General features: G+C 33.5%; 1 protein-coding gene across 1 annotated transcript in view; it reads right to left on the bottom strand.

The window, feature by feature from the left end:
* Positions 1–19,017, bottom strand: part of LOC149899371 (uncharacterized protein CG3556) — a 91,375-nt gene that overhangs the window by 14,002 nt on the left and 58,356 nt on the right. Inside the window, exons 3-5 of the mRNA XM_090114541.1 lie at positions 9,480–9,555; positions 8,764–8,942; positions 7,322–7,419 (exon numbers count right to left, since the gene is read on the bottom strand). Of these exons, the coding sequence (XP_089970667.1) occupies positions 7,322–7,419; positions 8,764–8,942; positions 9,480–9,549 (347 nt within the window). The 5' untranslated portion in view covers positions 9,550–9,555. The remainder of the gene's footprint in view (positions 1–7,321; positions 7,420–8,763; positions 8,943–9,479; positions 9,556–19,017) is intronic.

Here is a 19,017-nt window from a genome sequence, read left to right as displayed (position 1 = left end):
TTAGGAATATTTTTTAACGTAGTTAGCAAGTCATCCATGGAATTAAGAAAGTTTGTGATTGAATTAAATGATGGTGAACGATATATACAGACAAAAGCATAGTTTATGCCAATTTTTATTACCAAGACGTCTGCATCAACAACATTAGGTTCAAAAGCTGTTATCTCACTTATGTCGTTGCGAACATATGTGACTATTCCACTATTTTGGTTAACATATGTCAATGTTTTATATGAATTATAACCTTCAAGGGATGGTACCGCCTCAGAGTTTTTTAGCCAACATTCTGTTAATATGATCAAATCAAATTTCTCAGTACTTCGCGACAAGAACACTTCAAAATCAGTCATATTTTTGTTAATGCTTCGAATGTTCTGTGATACTACCTTTAAAGAAATCTTGAAATCAAGACAAAATTTATGAAATAGAATAGGGTCAGAGATCATACAAGAATCACCAGCGCTTATCTCACGATCCACGCCAGTGGAGACCAACTCAATATCATTGATCATTTAAAATAATAAATAAATAATTTTAAGAAGTTATGTCTTATATGATTCCTTCCCCCATCGATTAAAGGACATTGAAAAAATATCACCTGAACGCCATGGACTTCTTTGAGACTGAACAATATATTATGAGATAAATAGAATAGTATAATATATAGGATTATAAACATAAAAAGGAAGTACTCGTAATATGGGTTAATAGTATATTGTTTCGTGTTATTCCTGTACACTTTTATGCTAATGGCGACCTTGATTTGAAAAAAACAAAAAGTAAACTTAACTTCTAGCAAAAAAATAAAAAATATAGTTACGATGTATTTAAATGGTTTGCACTGTCCATCTTCCAGTCAGGATGTATGCAACTCAGTTATTTGATCAATCGATTTTAATAGTATGGCAGACACACCCTCTTCTTTACGAATGAGGACTTTACCCCGAGAAACCCAGCAGTATTTATACTGTCCTGATTTGACTAATTCACGTGCTGATGCGAGAATTTTTTTGTTTGTTGGAGTGAGGGCCTCAGAAATATAAATCAAATCTGTGTTTCCTTTGAAACCAACTTGTTCGGCGGTCAGTTTATTGTTCTTATCATTTTTATAGAATTTTTTGACTGCGTTTAGGAGGTTATCCTTATATTTTATATTAGAAAATTCAATAACAATCGGAGAATTATTGTGTTTACCCTTCCTGTAGATAGTAGAAGTGTCATTCAGCGGAATATTCATTTTTGTAAAAAGAGTTTCACATATCTGATGTACATCTTCGTTTGTACGTTTGGGTATGTTTCTTAATTCAACTGTGTTTTCGAGGCGGTGTTGCTGAGTCTCATTTACTTGCACTTCAAGCTCCGCTATACGTTTTAAGGCAGTGACATACTTAGTCTCCAGGCTCTCAATTTTTTCGTTCGCAATTTTGATTTCTGCAGAATTCGTTTGAAGTAATTGCAAAATTTCTGCATTGGAGGCTAAAATTTGTAGATTTTGTTGCTTCATCTCCGTGACCTCTACGTTAAGCATGTCTTTAAACGCGAGAAGTAGTGAATCTTTCAGATCTGATACTGCATCGGTATCTGGGTTTCTTCGCTTTCTAATGTTCACATTTTTTATTATATTCATTTCATTCATTTCAGAGTTTGCACTTAGGTTAGGTTGTGAAGAAAACATCGATTGGCCGGTCACTGGCGAACGTTGCATGTTTTATCTGGATATTTTACATATACTGTCTTCTCAAGATACGTACGAATGCGTCACACTGTAGACTCAACGCGAGTGTTATTCACTTACGACGTGCAAAAACGAAGTATATCGGCTTCTTTTTTATTCAAAATCACTTGATTATTAGGAAAAAACAGTGAACACAACTTTAATTAAAATTATTGAGTTCTGCAATTGTTTATGCGAAGTTTTTAATAAGGAGAACACATTTGACGTGTGGCACGTAAGACGTTCCGGCGAGAACGATAGATACGACGAGAATAGATTTCATTAATCATAACATGAATGTATCAACACAGTTTTCGATAATGTTTCTACCAAAGACAGACGCAAAACTATCTGTCCTTACCACTGTACCAAAGAGGCGCTCTGATGAGATCCGCCAAGATTAAACAAATTTAAAAAATCCTCGGAGCATTTTCATAATCTTTCATTAGTAACGGTACATTAATTTTGCCTGAAGTAAGATTATTGCATGACTACGTAAATTGGAATATTATTTAATTTGGGAAGATTATTTTAATATTCAACAGTATAACATACTAGCTTATCACTTGCGTCGTTACTCGATTAATTACCAATTTCCGACTCCTCTCCTTCCGAGCTTGGTCCCAAAACAAAAGAAGGTTATATTGTTTTTATGTTTTGTTTCAAAATAAGAGTATTAATATGCCGGGTGCCGTCTTTTTATAGATCTTTTAATGCTACAACTTAAGTATCACCTTATTTCAAATATCTGCAATTGACAACATTTCAAAATTTTAAGCTACTTATTTTTTTATTGTAATGAAAACTAGATCAAAAATTATGATACACGTATTTTTTGCTTTTTCTAAAAATGGAAGTTTTCATTCATCTTTTTGAGTTTTAAAATCATCTCATTCTAAAATGTCGTAAGCGCCAAATGACGTCATACATACGGAGGAATACATTTTTTCCTTTGCCACATACCTAGTTTAAATTAAAAAAAAATCTTGGCAGTTGACATTTTGGCACATTTGTCACTTTGATTCGTCAAGCTTTGTAAATATTGTTATTTATTATTTGCTGATCCAAATTTTAAACAAAAGAAACTTATTCACAAGTACTGATGATGATGACTTTATGCAGGATTTGTTAAGGGGTACTGAAAATTTCTGGGAAACAAAATTATACTATCCCAAAAACGTTGGAAAGTGTTAAATAAATACAACTTTTAGTAAGTAAACACAGTCTTTTATTTCAAGAAAATAATGAACACTATAGGCACTATAATATAAATGAATTGGTCCAACTCCAATCAAACAAACATCACGCTCATGAGATTAAATTAGAAAACCAAAACACAATAACACGATTTAAAAGTTTGTTTACATGAATAATTCACAAAAATGACATTAATATGAAATTTGACACTTGCCATACCCTGTAAACGTAACGAAAAATAATACAGAACGAAAGAAAATGAGACTCCACATAGCAACATTAAATACGAGATCACTCAAGTCGAATGAATGTTTAATAGAATTAGAACAAGCGTTAAGTAACATTAATTGGGATATTCTTGGTGTAAGTGATGTACGCAGATCGAATGAAAATATTGAAGAGCATAAAGAATTCATAATGTATTACAAAAATGAAATAACAGGAATATACGGCGTAGGATTCTTAGTCAAAAAATATCTGAAAAATAATATTATAGAATTTAAAGGAGTTTCAGATCGGATAGCTGTCTTAAACATTTTACTTCCCGGTCACAAACACCCGACATCGATTGTCCAAGTATATGCTCCTACTGAGGTAGCAAAGAAGGAAACTAAAAATAGTTTTTACGAAACCCTAAATGAGACAATGGAGACTCTAAATAAAAGCATCATCGTGATGGGAGATTTTAATAGTCAAATTGGCCAACGAAGAAAACACGAAAATAAAATTATTGGACCTTACGCAACCGGTAATCGTAACGACAATGGACAAAGATTCATAAACTACGCTTTAGAAAATAACTTACATATTATGAATACTTTTTATAAAAGAAAACAGGAAAGAAAATGGACATGGGAGTCTCCTAACGGGCAAATAAAAAACGAGATAGATTTTATAACAACAAACAAGCCGAAGCTTTTCTTAAACGTCGAAGTTCTAAACAACTTTAACTTCTTTACTGACCACAGGTTACTCCGCGGACAACTACACCTAAATGCACCAAAAAATTCTAGAAAACATATACAAAATACAAAACATCCTATCACACTTCCATTGCCCAGCTATGTCCTAGAATCCCTAAAAACTAAACTATTACCAATAACTACACTAAAAACAATTCAAGAAAAATATGATGCCTTAGAAGAAGAAATTAAAGAAATTAATAAGATACTAGAAAAAGACAAGCCACATAAAGACAGAATAGGATCTGAAGCAAGAAAATTAATTAAACAGAGAGCATTTTTATTCAAAAACAAGAAGACTAATAAACAAAACATAACTAAAATAAGTAAACAAATATACAATGAAATAAGAAAATACAGAAAAACACAAAAAACTAATTTAATACAACACCATATAGCAAAATTAGGAGGAATCAAGAATGCATGGAAGGAACTCCAAGAACATTCAAACTGGATTACGTACGTAACACATCACAAAACTAAAAAACATAAATCGAAAAGATACGAAATTCTAAATACAGCAACCGAGTTTTACCGCGATCTTTATCATGACAAACAAAGCACATTCATTACCAATCGTGAAACAATTAGGCTAAGCACACTAGATGATCCAGTTCCGTATATATTAAAAGATGAAGTTATTAAAGCGATTAAATCACAGAAAAGAGGAAAGGCATCAGGCGAGGATAACATCTCTAATGAACTTTTAATAGGAATATCTGAGACCATCTTGGACACACTGACAAATCTTTTTAATGACATTTTAAGAACCGAATATATACCTCGTCAATGGAGCATATCTACAATAATTTTACTACACAAAAAAGGGAGAACAGATGATATTTCGAACTATAGACCAATTTCGTTAATGTCGAACGTATACAAAATTTTCTCCAAGATTATACTCGACCGGATAACGAAGACCATCGAAGAAAATCAACCCAAAGAACAGGCAGGGTTCCGTAGTGGCTTCTCAACCATCGACCACATCCACACCATCAAACAAATTATCCAGAAATGCAACGAATATGGAATACACTTTTACTTAGCATTTATAGATTACAATAAAGCATTTGATTCACTGAAGCATGATAAAATATGGGAAGCGCTCACCGCACAACAGGTTCATAGTAAATACATCAACATAATAAGGAAAATATATACAAATATGCAAGCTAAAATACGTACAGAAAAAACAGGAGAATGTTTTCCCATTAATAAAGGAGTTAGACAGGGAGATCCCTTATCACCCAAACTGTTCTTGGCAACCTTGGAACATATATTTCGACAGCTTCAATGGAAGGAATATGGTATAAATGTAAATGGAGTATTATTAAATCATCTCAGATTCGCAGATGACCTCATTTTAATATGTGAAGATTCAAACACTCTCCAGGTTATGATTGAGCAACTGATACGCGAAAGCGAAAAGGTAGGATTATCAATTAATACCAGTAAAACAAAATTAATGACTAATTATATAAAAACTCCAATTAAATCTGACAGTGCTGTTGAACTGGAATATGTCGACGAATACACATACTTGGGCCAAATAATTTCTCCAACTGACATCACAACAAAAGAAGTGCAAAATAGAATAACCCTGGGATGGAAGAGATACTGGGCTCTAAGAGACATAATGAAAAACGCAGATATTCCAATTGAAGGCAAGAAGAAGATATTTAATACATGCATACTACCAAGCATGACCTATGGTTGTCAGACATGGAGCTGTACGAAGAAGAACATAAAATCCCTAGAGACTTGCCAACACCGAATGGAAAGAAGCATACTAAATGTAAAACTAAAAGACAAAATTAGGCTAAAAACAATAAGGAATCAAACTAAAGTTATTGATATAAAGTACCGAATCAAACAGCTGAAATGGAAATGGGCAGGACATTTAACAAGAAGTAAGATAGAAAAATGGACGAGGGAGGTGACGGAATGGTGCCCTAGATACAATAAAAGAAGTAAAGGAAGGCAATATCGAAGATGGGAAGATGATATAAAGGAGGTGGCAGGACCATGCTGGACGAGGATAGCAAGAAATAGATCGATGTGGAGAATTCTTGGGGAGGCCTATGCCAAAGAGCAAGACAATCAAAAACCGGTGTCAAATACAAACAATAATATTTTAATATGATGTTGCTTTCATAAACTAACATGTTCAATAGTACTTAAGTAGTTTTTAAGAAGAAATGTAACATTTAGATTGTTAATAAAGGCTTTATTTATTTATTTATTATTTATTATACCCTGTAAATGTCAGTGATAGTTTTTTTTTTTAGCTTTTTTTAAATTAGGCTAAGACGCATTTTTATTCCTCCGTATGTATGACGTCATCATCACATTTATCGTTTATATTTAATTTCTCTTAAAATATGCGATTAAAAAATGAAATAATTTTTTTTCTGTAATCGCAAGAGCAAAATAAAGAAATGGTTTTTTTCTTTCATGGCCTTATAAAAAATGAAATGTTGTCAATTCTGTGCGAATAACAATGTAGGTCTATTGAATGGTATGTTTCATTACGATAAGTGCAGTAGAACTTTAAAAGTCATTTAAATATAGAACACCGTCAGATTCCGTCCATCAATTATTTTGTTGAAAAAAATTAAGAAAGATACAGCGACAATTGCTGCAATTAGAGCAATATTTTTAAAACACAGGCTCATGAAAAACAGTTTTTCTATCTTAGGATCCGCTTTGTGAAATTAAAAGATCAATATTTATTTATTTTAACGACATGATTTCTGTTACGTTTTCATCGAAATAATATTTACTAAAAATAGTGGGTTCTAGATTTTTATGTCTATGCCAAATTTTCATTACAATCCATTCACTATTTAGTAGATATTTAATGCATAACATAGCAACAAACAAACGTATAAACTAAAGCTTAATTCACGTAAATGACATTGTTTATTCAAACGAAGCCAGGGCGTGTAGTTAGTGGAATATAATTTGAGCAGTAATGTAGTTAACGGGTTGGAACAGCTATTTGCCGCGGTTTTGGTTAAATTCCTTCTCAGCGCTGATATTGTGTTGCGAAGTTGTTTATTGATGTTGACATGGTAATCGTAGTTTAATATTATTATGTGTTAAGTGTTAGTTATAAAAAGAACTTTCAATAATAAAACGCTTAAGAATGTGGTTTTTTACTCATTTACAAGATGGCATAAATCATAATGCATTTATATCTGCAATAAAAACTACAAGAAAAAAACTTTAATCCTATTTGTAAAATCATTTGTCTAATTAGAAATTGAATTTGAAATCTAAAATTTAATATTTATTCTATAATTCCTCTTCATTCAAAGAATTCTTTATGAATGCATAATAGATTATAGAATCTTAGAAATATATTATTCTCTGAGTCTTTTCTATGAATGAAAGATCTTCGCAGCATTATTATTTGTTCTCTTCATTATGGTATTGTACTTACTTGGACATCATGAGCAGTATTTCTATCTCCATCTGTTTAGCAGATAGCTGCATTTCTAGGCTTTGCTGCTCGATTTCTTTGCCAGTGTTGTTTGCCAACTGAAAGGGAAATCATATTATATTTTACTAGCTTAGTCAAGGGAAAACCCGCATATTTCTCGTTCCCGTGGTATTATCGGGATATAAAACTGTCCTATGTTAATTCAAGTTACCCTCTATGTGTGCGCCATAATTCATGAAAATCGGTTCTGCAGTTTTTGCCTGAAGGAGTAACAAACATACAAACTTTCGCTTTTATAATATTCTAGTAATAATATTTCGGTCCGCCCCGGCTTCGCCCGTGGTAAATATTTCCCAATAAAAGATAGCCTATGTTCTTTCTCAGGGTCTAAAGATTATTTGTGCCAAATTTCATCAAAATCGGTCCAGTAGTTTATGCGTGAAAACCATACATACATACATACATACAAACCTTTCCTCTTTAAAATATTAGTATAGCATGTTAAAATGTTAGTAAGATTAACATTTTTTCGCGACGCAATAACATAAAAAAACACAGTTTATCTCGTAATCATCGTAATTATTGAAGATATTAATTTATAGCAGATAATTAATTTTTTACATTAAACTGCGAGTAAACAAGCTTCATTTGCTATCATTCCTCTGGCTCCCCTGGTTTTTCGATCATGCCCATTTTATGACAACTTCAGTAATTAAATTAATTCAAAACGTCTGTTACTAAACACGTACCGTAGTTAATTAAAATACAGACACAATATTTACATAATGGCCAAGCATGAGGACGCAAAAAATATTTACGATTTTAATAAAAGTTTCGTTTAATATTTGCAATACTGAAAGGTCGACCTTTCTCAAATATGAAATCGGGCGGGTCCTAAAAAAATAAGCTTTGTATATTTTATTGTTTGTTAAAAAAAGTCACACAGCAATTTCAAGCAAACTTTTGTTCACTATGGTATTTATTTTTGTGTATAAAATAACAAGAGTTTTTGTATGATATACTTTTAATTGAAATCTGCAATATGTAAAGAAAAATATTTCAGCAAAAAATACACAGATTTATCACATATTATAACCTATGCATGAAAAAGCATCTTTGCAATATGAAGTACTTATCAAAATATTATAATTATGTGGTTATTGCCTGTCTCTACAGATCTGTAGATAATTATCTCTATGCACTTTCGTATTCATTGTACCTACAAAAAATCTACCAAAATTACGTAATATCTACTTATGTAAACGTTCATGGGTGGCGGTAATCGTTTATCAAATACCATCAGGCATACCCCTGGCTCAGTTGCTGCTATAACATAAAACGGAACTACACCTCACCTGCAAAGCAACTCTGGCAACACCTGGTTGGTTTAATGCTCTAAGCCTGTTTCAGGTAACATAAACATCATTATTATCGTAACCTACCTGCAACGTCAACATAACATGATGAGTATCGTTCCCCCAGCCCCAATCCAACTGGCGATGATTCAGCAGATACTGCAGCGCTTTCTGGATCGCCTGGCCTTCGTTCAGAGGTTCTGTCTCCCAGAGGACCGTGCTGGCTGGCGTGCTGCTCGCTGCTCTTGTTGTCGGCGCTTCGGTTTCTGTTAAGAGAACATAAAAGTACTTATTATGTTATTTGTGTTAGATTTAAGCGAAGAAATATGAAGAAATTAAAGACGGATTTTAAACACGAGTTATTCATTGTTTTATTTATCCCGATGATAGTACCTATAAGTAAAAAGGTGTATAGGTTATGAGGTTAGATAATTTAACTGGTAATTTACAGATAATTTATAGTAATCTAGGAAATAAAAATGATCAGCAAATGTGAGGCTAATCGTAAAACTCGAATTACTCTCTACCAATTCGGATAATTTTTTTTAACGTTTTTGAAGTGAAAACTTCTGTAGCGGCGTTGGGTATAAAATCTTAAACTCACGTCAGGACACGTGACCTGATCGAAAAAGCGTAAGACGGATGGATATCAAACATGCTCAAGTGTTCACTTCTGCCGGCACTCCCGGAGTGCAAACCGTCTTTTTTTTTAAGTTAAGGCACAAGGAAGGTTCTTATAGAGAGAAAGCACGGAAAAGGGGTAGCTAGTGTTATTAAATAATAATGTTATACAGTCCACATACCAGTCTGCGCGATGGCCGTGGAAGCTACCACCAAGAGCGCGCACAGCGGTGGTAGTGTGTGCGACAGCATAGTTACCTGCAAGGAACAAAATAGGTTACCATATTGTAGGAATATTATAAACTTCGTAATTTATATTTGTTACTGTTTCGCTATTAGTTAAAAGTATAACCATTTTTTAAATAATACGAGGAGAGATTAAATTTATCGTTTGTTTGTTAAAAAAACTAGTCATACGACTTAAAAGAAATATTTTCTAGCTTCTAAATTATACAGAGTCAAACAAAACGCAATTTAATCGAGCAAAACCAGGAAAAACAACTGTATACGAAAACATACATTACATAAAGCACACCTGCAAGAAAGTAACTCGATTCTTCGCGAGAAAAAGCTAAAAACGTCAGAAATTTCGATAAATATCTCCCGATATCAGATTGAAGGTGTCGTTTGTATGATATGTGACGTTTGAGACGGTTGCTGTTCACTTCCAGTGTAGGTGAATATCTTTAAATGAGTGTCTTTTGTCTTAAGTGACGCTATGAAGCGGGCGTTTTGAATTCTTATTTTATTTTCTTGATTTTGTATGTTATCGTAAGTATGAAAAGGTAGATTGTGGTAGATTGCTTTTGCGTGTGGTAATGAGCTTTATAATTAAAATGTTAGCGATGTAACTAAATTTTAAGCTATTGCATTTGCATAGCTTCTATCGCGGGCCTTGAGCGCGGGGACCGAATCCAGAAATTCCGTAACGAAAAAACCTCACGCTCCCCACTCCGACGGGCACGGAGGTGTGGCTTGAAGGCATAGCATGCAATAGCTTTACCGCGGCAGTCCCAGAGTGCCACACGTCTTTTTGAAGTAAAACTTCTTTAGGCGCGACTAGGGAGTAACTCAGATTTTTTTTCTGACGGAAGTAACGCTGTGTAGTTTCCGCCATTTAAAAATAATAATTCTGATTGGTTGTAAGTATATGTCATATACTACACGCTTCTTGACTTATACGCCAGCTAGTGGCAAATATCATAATCAATTAGGATTATTTATTTTCAAATTTTCAAACGGATCAATTGTGAATAGCAAAGTGAATGAAAAATTCAACAGTTTTAAAAACATTATTTTAAATTGCAAAATTTTTTGAAAATCTCTAAATACTTGTTTATTTATTACTTTTAAAATAAGTAAATTAAAAATAAATTTTCTGACAATTGCGACATTTTATAATATTCAATAACAAGGTTATATTGACATGTGCGTTTTACTTCAATCGCGCGTAAAGGTTACACGCACACACTTTTATTTTATTTTATAAGGTTTTGCAAAAAAAGGGCCATTGAATCGTATTAGGTTTCTATATTTTAGAGGCTAGAGTTTTTCAAGTTAAAGATTAATTTACATGAAAATTTTGGCAACACCTAAGTAGGTGTAGGTGTCATGAAATAAGTTATTTCATGATTTTAGTACATATATATAATAATATTGTAATATTTTGATACGTTAGTGATAATATTGCACGCCTCATAAGCGAAGCGTTGAGGTGGGTACTACTGTCACTTCGCGCAAAACATCTGATTTTTCAAACTTAAAATGTCTTTATGTATCCTACATTGCACTTGTAAGATAATACATACACACACATATTAAGAAAAAACACTATTTTTAACGTTCATGATATTTTTGATGTCATTTTTGTTATTTAAACTAGTTAAAAAACAGTTTAAAAAAGTTCTGTCTTGGACGTCCGTGTGTCTGTATGTGCGGATCCTTTTTCTTGTTAACACGATAGCGACCGAAATACTTTACTAATCGAGTCTTTTTTTTTCTCTTACGCTTGAGTATGCTCAGGAATAGAACCCTTTCATTTTTCAGGGTCTGATTCGATGTGGTTTAATTGTTATTAAATAAACAAAAATAATAATTAATAAATATTTTTATTAAAAATAAATTATGAGGCGTGCACTTTTGGATTTTCCAAATTTTTTTTAACTATGATGACAATAAAATAACTCACATGCAAGTATATTTCAAGTTAAATACTTTTTGAAGTGAAACTTCTTTATCGGGGTTGGAAAAATTTTTTGTGTAACATTTTTTCGTTACGCGTGACATTTTTCCGTTACGCGCCATCTTTTTCTAATCCCTACTACGCGTGATTTGACGTATGATATGACGTGACGTAAATAAGGTCATAAATAAGTTTCACTTCTTACGTGTGTACACTAGTACAGGCACACATTTTTTTACATTTTATTGCACACACATAAGAAATAGAAAATAATATGTACAAAATCTTTACCAAAGTAAACACAGCATAAACATGAAGATACCAAAACCGCTCATATCATAGCCACAAGCGCGACACGAGAACAAGACAATTTATATGTTACAAAGATCCCGCTTCATGTGGTGCGAGATGAATGAACTTCCATCTCGCGTTGTCATCCTGGTACTTATGATTGTCAAAAGTATATTTAATCGTGGATGAAACATTTGTATGTAAAATATGTGTCATACGAATTTGAGGTATTTTGTTTATTTAATAAAAAAAAGCGTGTGTGCCGAGCACACGTGACAGAAGTGAAACTTCTTTGGCAAGATTCAAAGATACTATACAGGGTATCCCACTGTTTGTATACTAAGCTCAATGGAGGTTATAGTTTTGCATACGCTGAGTACGTAAAAAATACTTATAAAATTCCAGACGCATTTTTTTTTCAAATAGATAAATTCTTAAAACTCTATGTTGTAAACCCATAACAAGCAACTGAATTTGGGGATAATAATTCGTACAAATAGATTTAGGTATCACAACCACACACAACAGATTCAACCAGATTCTTTTTTAATTAGAAAATTCTAGAGTATTACAGCGTATTCTCTTTTTAATGTTTACGAAAGGAAAAAAATAATTCGCTTCAAACTTTCGTATAGTAAATTAATAATTTATTATCATATAATAATCTGTTATTAGTAACGAATTACGAATTCTAATTCATTTTCCAAATCACCCACGAACATTGAACAATTAGGCACCAAATGTTTAGTCCCTCATTATATTGATAAGCGATAATATTTTCCTGGTTATTAAGGAGATAGATTAAAAATAATTAATATAAAACCATCGAGGCGCGATAGAGCCTAGAGCGTTTCACGGGCGAGCGCTGCCACGCTCTTCAATTAGTGCACCAGACGGAAAATTAGCAACGCCCTGTTAGACACCGGCCTTAGTGCACGGGCGGGTGGACCGCGGCGTTTTTTTCATTTATTTGTACACTACTACTAGCTTTCCACCCGCAAGAAAAACCCGCATAGTTCCCGTTCCCGTGGGATTTCCGGGATAAAACCTATCCTATTTCCCGGGGTAAAAAGTAGCCTATGTCCTTTCTCGGGTATCAAAATATCTCTATACCAAATTTTATGCAAATTGGTTCAGTAGTTAAGGCGTGATTGAGTAACAGACAGACAGACAGAGTTACTTTCGAATTTATAATATTAAGTATGGATTATTGGACTTTTTAGAATTAAGAAATACGAGATTTTCTGCTGCACAATTAACTACGTCGCAATTATTAGAAGAAGAAGACCACAGATAATGAAATGTTTTAGTTATTATACAGAAAGCAAAATTGTGTACACAGATTATAAAAAAATATAGTAAAGGAAGCTAAGCAATAAAAACTATAAACTTTGCTGCAAATAAAAGTCATCTGACATCTCTTTTCATGTACATGAACATGTCTAAAAAAGAGACAGAGCGATCGAATTTATTCAATTGTTTCAGTTTTTATGTGTCTAATTGTTTCAGTTTTTATGTGTCTAAGGGACACACCGCGCTTTATAAATTTATATTTATAAAGCATTTGAATGCCATAAAACCAAAAATATCAAATTTAACTTATAGCTGTTAACAACCGTTCGGTTACAGGCGCCCTATTACCTATGTCGTTTATTCAATTATAATTATTTACAATATGTATTGCTTCAAAACATTTAATTAAAAATAAATTTATGTACGTGATAATAAAAATAATTGGTTGTCTGTAAAGTTTACTGACGATAGTTGAACGTGACAACGTCCGATTGTGCTTCTTTGTCGCTCGTTCCGCGCTCACGCTTGCACTTCAAGCCTTACATGGAACGCCTCAGAGCGAGGTAACGCCGCATGAGTCATGTTTTTTCGTGCGTGCAGCCGGCGCTATAGAATAATAAAAATAGGTACCTAACTTGAAGGTATGCTAAATGGTTACAAAGTAGAAATATTCAGCATATATATATATATATATATATATATATATATATATGCTGAATATTTCTATATATTCTATATATCTATATATATATCTATATATCTATATATATATCTATATATTCTATATATCTATATATATATATATATATATATATATATATATATTTTCTCTTTACTTTTTTGTATAAGTGTTTTTAAGGTAAAGTTGTCTTCTTATAAAATTTGTAAAACTTTATGCATTTTGTAGGTACGTAAACTTGTGTATTCTCGTATGATATCCGCGAGAGGGGCTGGTGACCTGTACCTCAGACTTCTATGTAGTCTATTTCAGGCACCAGTTTCTCACAACGTTATCTTCTACTGTACATTGTGTAGTATTAATAAGTTTTTGTAACCTTTCTAATGTTGTGAGAAACAAATAAAGACCATTTTATTATTATGTTTCTCATTTCCATAATACTCGGGTACCACCAGAAGGACAGTACCCGGATCTTTGGAAGGCTTACGTGGGGACACGGATCCAACACGCAGAGGCCCTTTCGAGAATTTTAATGTGTTGTGGGACACCAGCCGCAGCCTGCCCATGACTGCACTATAGAGATACAGCCCTGGGCAGTCCGCGGCCGATGTAGGACTATTGCAGGGTATGGAAATTTAATGATTGGGCTATGGATTGGGATGCTAAATGGACTGGTACTGAGGACTATGGGAAACTATGGCACCTGCCTTTCTACTTAAAGAAAGTAAAAATATGTTGGCAGGTGGTGACTCGCCCTCTCACTGTATGGGCCCCCGAAATAAGTCGCTGCAATAGTGCGACAAGGGGGCAACATATTGCGAGCAGCTAAGGGTGGAGAGGCGTCCCTGGACTTTAAACTACGATCACGCGCTCCCTGAGGGTCCAGCATCACGTGCCCACTCGCCACTTACGCTTCGCATCCACCCTTCGAGCTAAAAGCTCTCGCGACTCCACTCTGGCCGGCCGGTTAAGGCAAGCCAGAGGTGGGGGTCCTGTCCTCGTCAGGCTTCACTCCGACCGGCCGGTGAAGGCGAGCCGTAGATGAAGACAGAGGCCTCCCCCGGGAGCACTCGGTTCCCGCGGGGTCGCTACTCCCCGACACCCCGCCACAAGGTGTCCTGCGGGTTGACTGATTGCACGGGTGGAATATCTATTGTCACGTAGACAATAGATATTCCAACCGTGGGCGATGGGGTCGTCACATCCCTACGCCCTTATTATTATTATTATTATATTTTTCATACGTATTTCTTTCGTGTTGGAGCCAGGGACGCGCTTACGTTTATATTTTAAAGGAAAAATGTATATTCACAACGTTTTACAATTTTAATATATACTTCCCATTTTGTTAATAATTAATAATACATATATACTTACCTGGAACTAAATACATTTCTAACATTTTAGAAATGTGACCATTTCTAACAATTTAGTTTCAGGCTTAGGTTTCAGGTAAGGTCGAGGTTAATTAAAATATAACATTATAATTAAAATATTTTATTAAAAACAGAACTAAAAAAGGAGCGTTCTTACAGCTCGTTGCTTGTTCAAAATTAACCTACTAGTAACTAGATGTAAAAATAGGTCTCCAAATAAAAAGCCTTATATTAATACCTCCAAAAAATATTATGGCGCGATGGCCCGACTATCGACACAGATGTATTTAACATATTTTTTTATATGCCTCTACGGAAAATCGAACCCAGAATCGACGTTTTCAATGAAGTAATTACATGTATTCTGTAATAAAACATTTTATGGACTCTTATACGTATATTTCATTTAACCATTATACGTTTTTGTAATCGTTACTAATAAACATAGTTTTTCTCCATTTTTTTTTTACATCAAACAGGATGTTTGACGAAGTACATAGACGCTAATAATTCCAACAATAGAAGAATACTTATCAATTTCGGGCTATGAAAAATTCAAATACACCTAACCTAACCTAACCTAACCTAACAGGTAAAGTAAGGGCTGTCGATACACAGTAAAAAAACAACCACAGATAGGTAAACATACCTAGTATGTAGGTACACGCAAATATTCTACATCGATACACAGTAAAAATCAAGCACAGATAGGTAATAAATTTCAACGCAGCCCTAATTTCATCCCCAAGGTATCGCGGCGCGGTAAAAATGCAAATTGTCTGCCGCTCTAATGCATATTTTACATACGTCGATAAGCATATTTGCATGTGTTAGGTGTGTATGAATATTTGATAGCTTGAAATTGAGCTGGAATGTCGTTAAATGGAACGCGTGAATAAAAATCGTTTTGGTTGATTTTTGTTGGCGTTTTGAGATTGACAGTCTTTTTTATTTAGTTCGGGTATAACTGTGTACTTGTGTAGTCTATGTAAGTTTTTGAATGAGGTCATAAAGCGTTATAAACAGCTTTAGATTGTAGTTTTAGATACTTAAAATTAAACTTGTTATAAGTAGAATCTTTTTGAAGTGAAAACTTCTTTAGCGGCGTTGAGCACTTTTTCTGTAATGGGTATAAAATCTTAAACTCGCGTCAGGACACGTGACCTGATCGAAAAGCGTGACGGATACCATTCCGAAATATCAAACATGCTTAACGTTAATATTCAAGTTTTCACTTCTGCGGGCACTCCCGGAGTGCAACCCGTCTTTTTTAATACCCTTTCTCTCTGAGTTTGTAATAAATATTGTAAATTGTAATCACTAGATTTTTTTTAAAGACGGTCGAAAAGATAAACATATTATGTTAGCAGGAAGGTAATGTTATAAAACAAAATCCATAGCCGCGTCTGTCTCTCTCGATAAGCTCAAAAACTACTACACCGATTTTCATTCAATTTTCATCAACGGATAGTGCGATCTCGAGGAAGGTTTTGGTAAATAAAATGGTAGTTTATAGACAAAACGTAAGAAACTGCTGGTGGATAGCTAACTTACAAAAATGTTGTAATTTTTTAACATCAACATTTAGTGATATCCATAAATTTAAGAGACAGAAGTTATAAAAAGTGCCATATACTAAAAGAAGAAGTTAGCTATACAAAATATGATGTCGGTTTATATTTATTTTATGTAACTTTACAAACATCGGGTTGTTTATTTTTAATATGAGTTTTCTTTCGTTTCTTCCCCTTCAAAGAGAAAGTTCTGAGTTTTTTCAAAAGAATTACTGATACCTAAAAGTAATATTATGTATTTTCGTGGTTACTTTGAAAATTGGTATATTGCTATGCAAAGTTTGAAAGTGTTTTTGCCGGCAATAAGGTATTTGGTACATGAACTGTGAAACCGGAATCAGTTTCTTTCAATAGTTTTTAGTTGTTTTCACCTAATAATAGGAAAACCCCAGTCAGAAATCTATACTATTATAATATTATAAAGCTGAAGAGTTTGTTTGTTTGTTTGAATATCGGGAACTAATGGTCCGATTTGAAAAATTCTTTCGGTGTTAGGTAGCCCATTTATCGAGGAAGGCTATATATCATCAGTAATAATCCCATTTTCAGACCCGACATCTAAAAATATCAGCCGTATTTCCGGCCCAAGGGACGAGGGACCGGGCCTTTGACCTTTATAATGTGAACATATTACATTTCAAACTATCCACGCACATATTTATATAATATAATATGTACTGAAATTCTTTGATCATGGATTATACCCATATCCTTGATATTAATACATATAGATATAGAATATGATTTATAAATCACCCTTATATTTTGAATATGAACAATGAACATTGGTTTCTGTAGTTTTGAGTGACATGTCGAAATAAATTAATTTAGGTATGTACCTCTATCTATACAGGGTATCCCACTATTGGTATACTAAGCGCGAAGGGACTTGTAGTTTAGCATACACTGATCACGTAAAAAATACTTAAACAACAAAATTACGTTAAAAAATTTTTGCTAAATTTTTCCTGAAAATCCATGTTTTCTTCTCTAGCTTCGCGCAGCCGGCATATACCGCTTCTCTAATGTGAGCATTTTGTCTATGAAAACATAATCAAAGTTGGGCGTGTTGCTTGTTATGGGTGTACACATAGAGTTTTAAGAATTCATCAATTTGAAAAAAAAATGCGTCTGGAATTTTATAAGTATTTTTTACGTACTCAGCATATTATGCAAAACTATAACCTCCTTTGAGCTTAGTATACCAACAGTACACCCTGTATAGGTGCAACAATTATAATCTCGACGAAAAAGTAAAAAAGATGGAATCAGTAACTATCATAGTGTTTACCTATTTTAATAAAATTTTCATTACACTCGATACTCTTGTTGTTTGTTTGAAACGCTCTAATCTCAGGAACTACTGGTCCGATTTGAAAAATTCTTTCAGTGTTAGATAGTCCATTTATCGAGGAAGGCTATAGGCTATATATCATTACGCTAAGACCAACAGGAGGGGAGCCACGCGGGTGAATGCGAAGCTAGTAATAACATAATTGAAACAACACATACACAGCTGTACTACACGTCCAAAATCTATAATCACAAGCATAGCTTACGTAATTAATGCTTTATTGCTTGTCAATAATTAATACATATGACGCTTCGCTGGCGCGGCTCCAAACACATGAGCTTGGAACAACGTGTTTATGGCCGTGTTTCTGTTATGGGATAATAACGTTGTTTATGGATATACGATACTGACCAGTGGTTGAATTTAAGGGTCGATGTAGAGTTCGATTCTGCGAGGTTTTTATTTATTTAAGTAATTGGTAAAACCACCCGTCCCCTTGGTAGAGTATTTTTTGGTGATAATAGCACTTTATCAATATTATAAACTATAATGTTGGTATTAATGATATTTTCCGATTGTCATAACAGAGTATTTACTGATTCGTAATAAAAAATAATACTGAAATAACGCTATTTGAAAGATAATCAAAAACACTGAGTACTAACTTTATTTGAAAAATTAACATAGGTCAAAATACGTATTACTTATATGATGGTGAAATAAGGTGATTCCCATTGATGGTTCTATTTGTTTTGTTTATTAAGTTTTGCGAAATAAATCTTTTTTTCATTATTAAGCGACAGTTATTCAATTTTAGAGTATGATTTATATAATTCAAAAACTCACGTTCATACAATTCAAATAACACAATGTACAAAAGAAATTACAGACTAGGTACAAGCGAGATAGATTATACGCTCAACTTTTGTGCTAGCTCCGAAGTTAGTGTTCAACTTTGATAAATGGTTACCTAAGTCAATTTGAGAGTATTCAGCGTACCTAGATGTGAAACATTTAAAGTATAAATTACT

The sequence above is a fragment of the Colias eurytheme genome, chromosome 21 (genome assembly GCF_061535395.1).
Source record: "Colias eurytheme isolate Ceu_HAF_F1 chromosome 21, ilColEury1 Martin Lab GWU primary, whole genome shotgun sequence".
NCBI classification, from domain to species: domain Eukaryota; kingdom Metazoa; phylum Arthropoda; class Insecta; order Lepidoptera; family Pieridae; genus Colias; species Colias eurytheme.
This window is presented reverse-complemented; position numbering and strand designations above follow the sequence as displayed.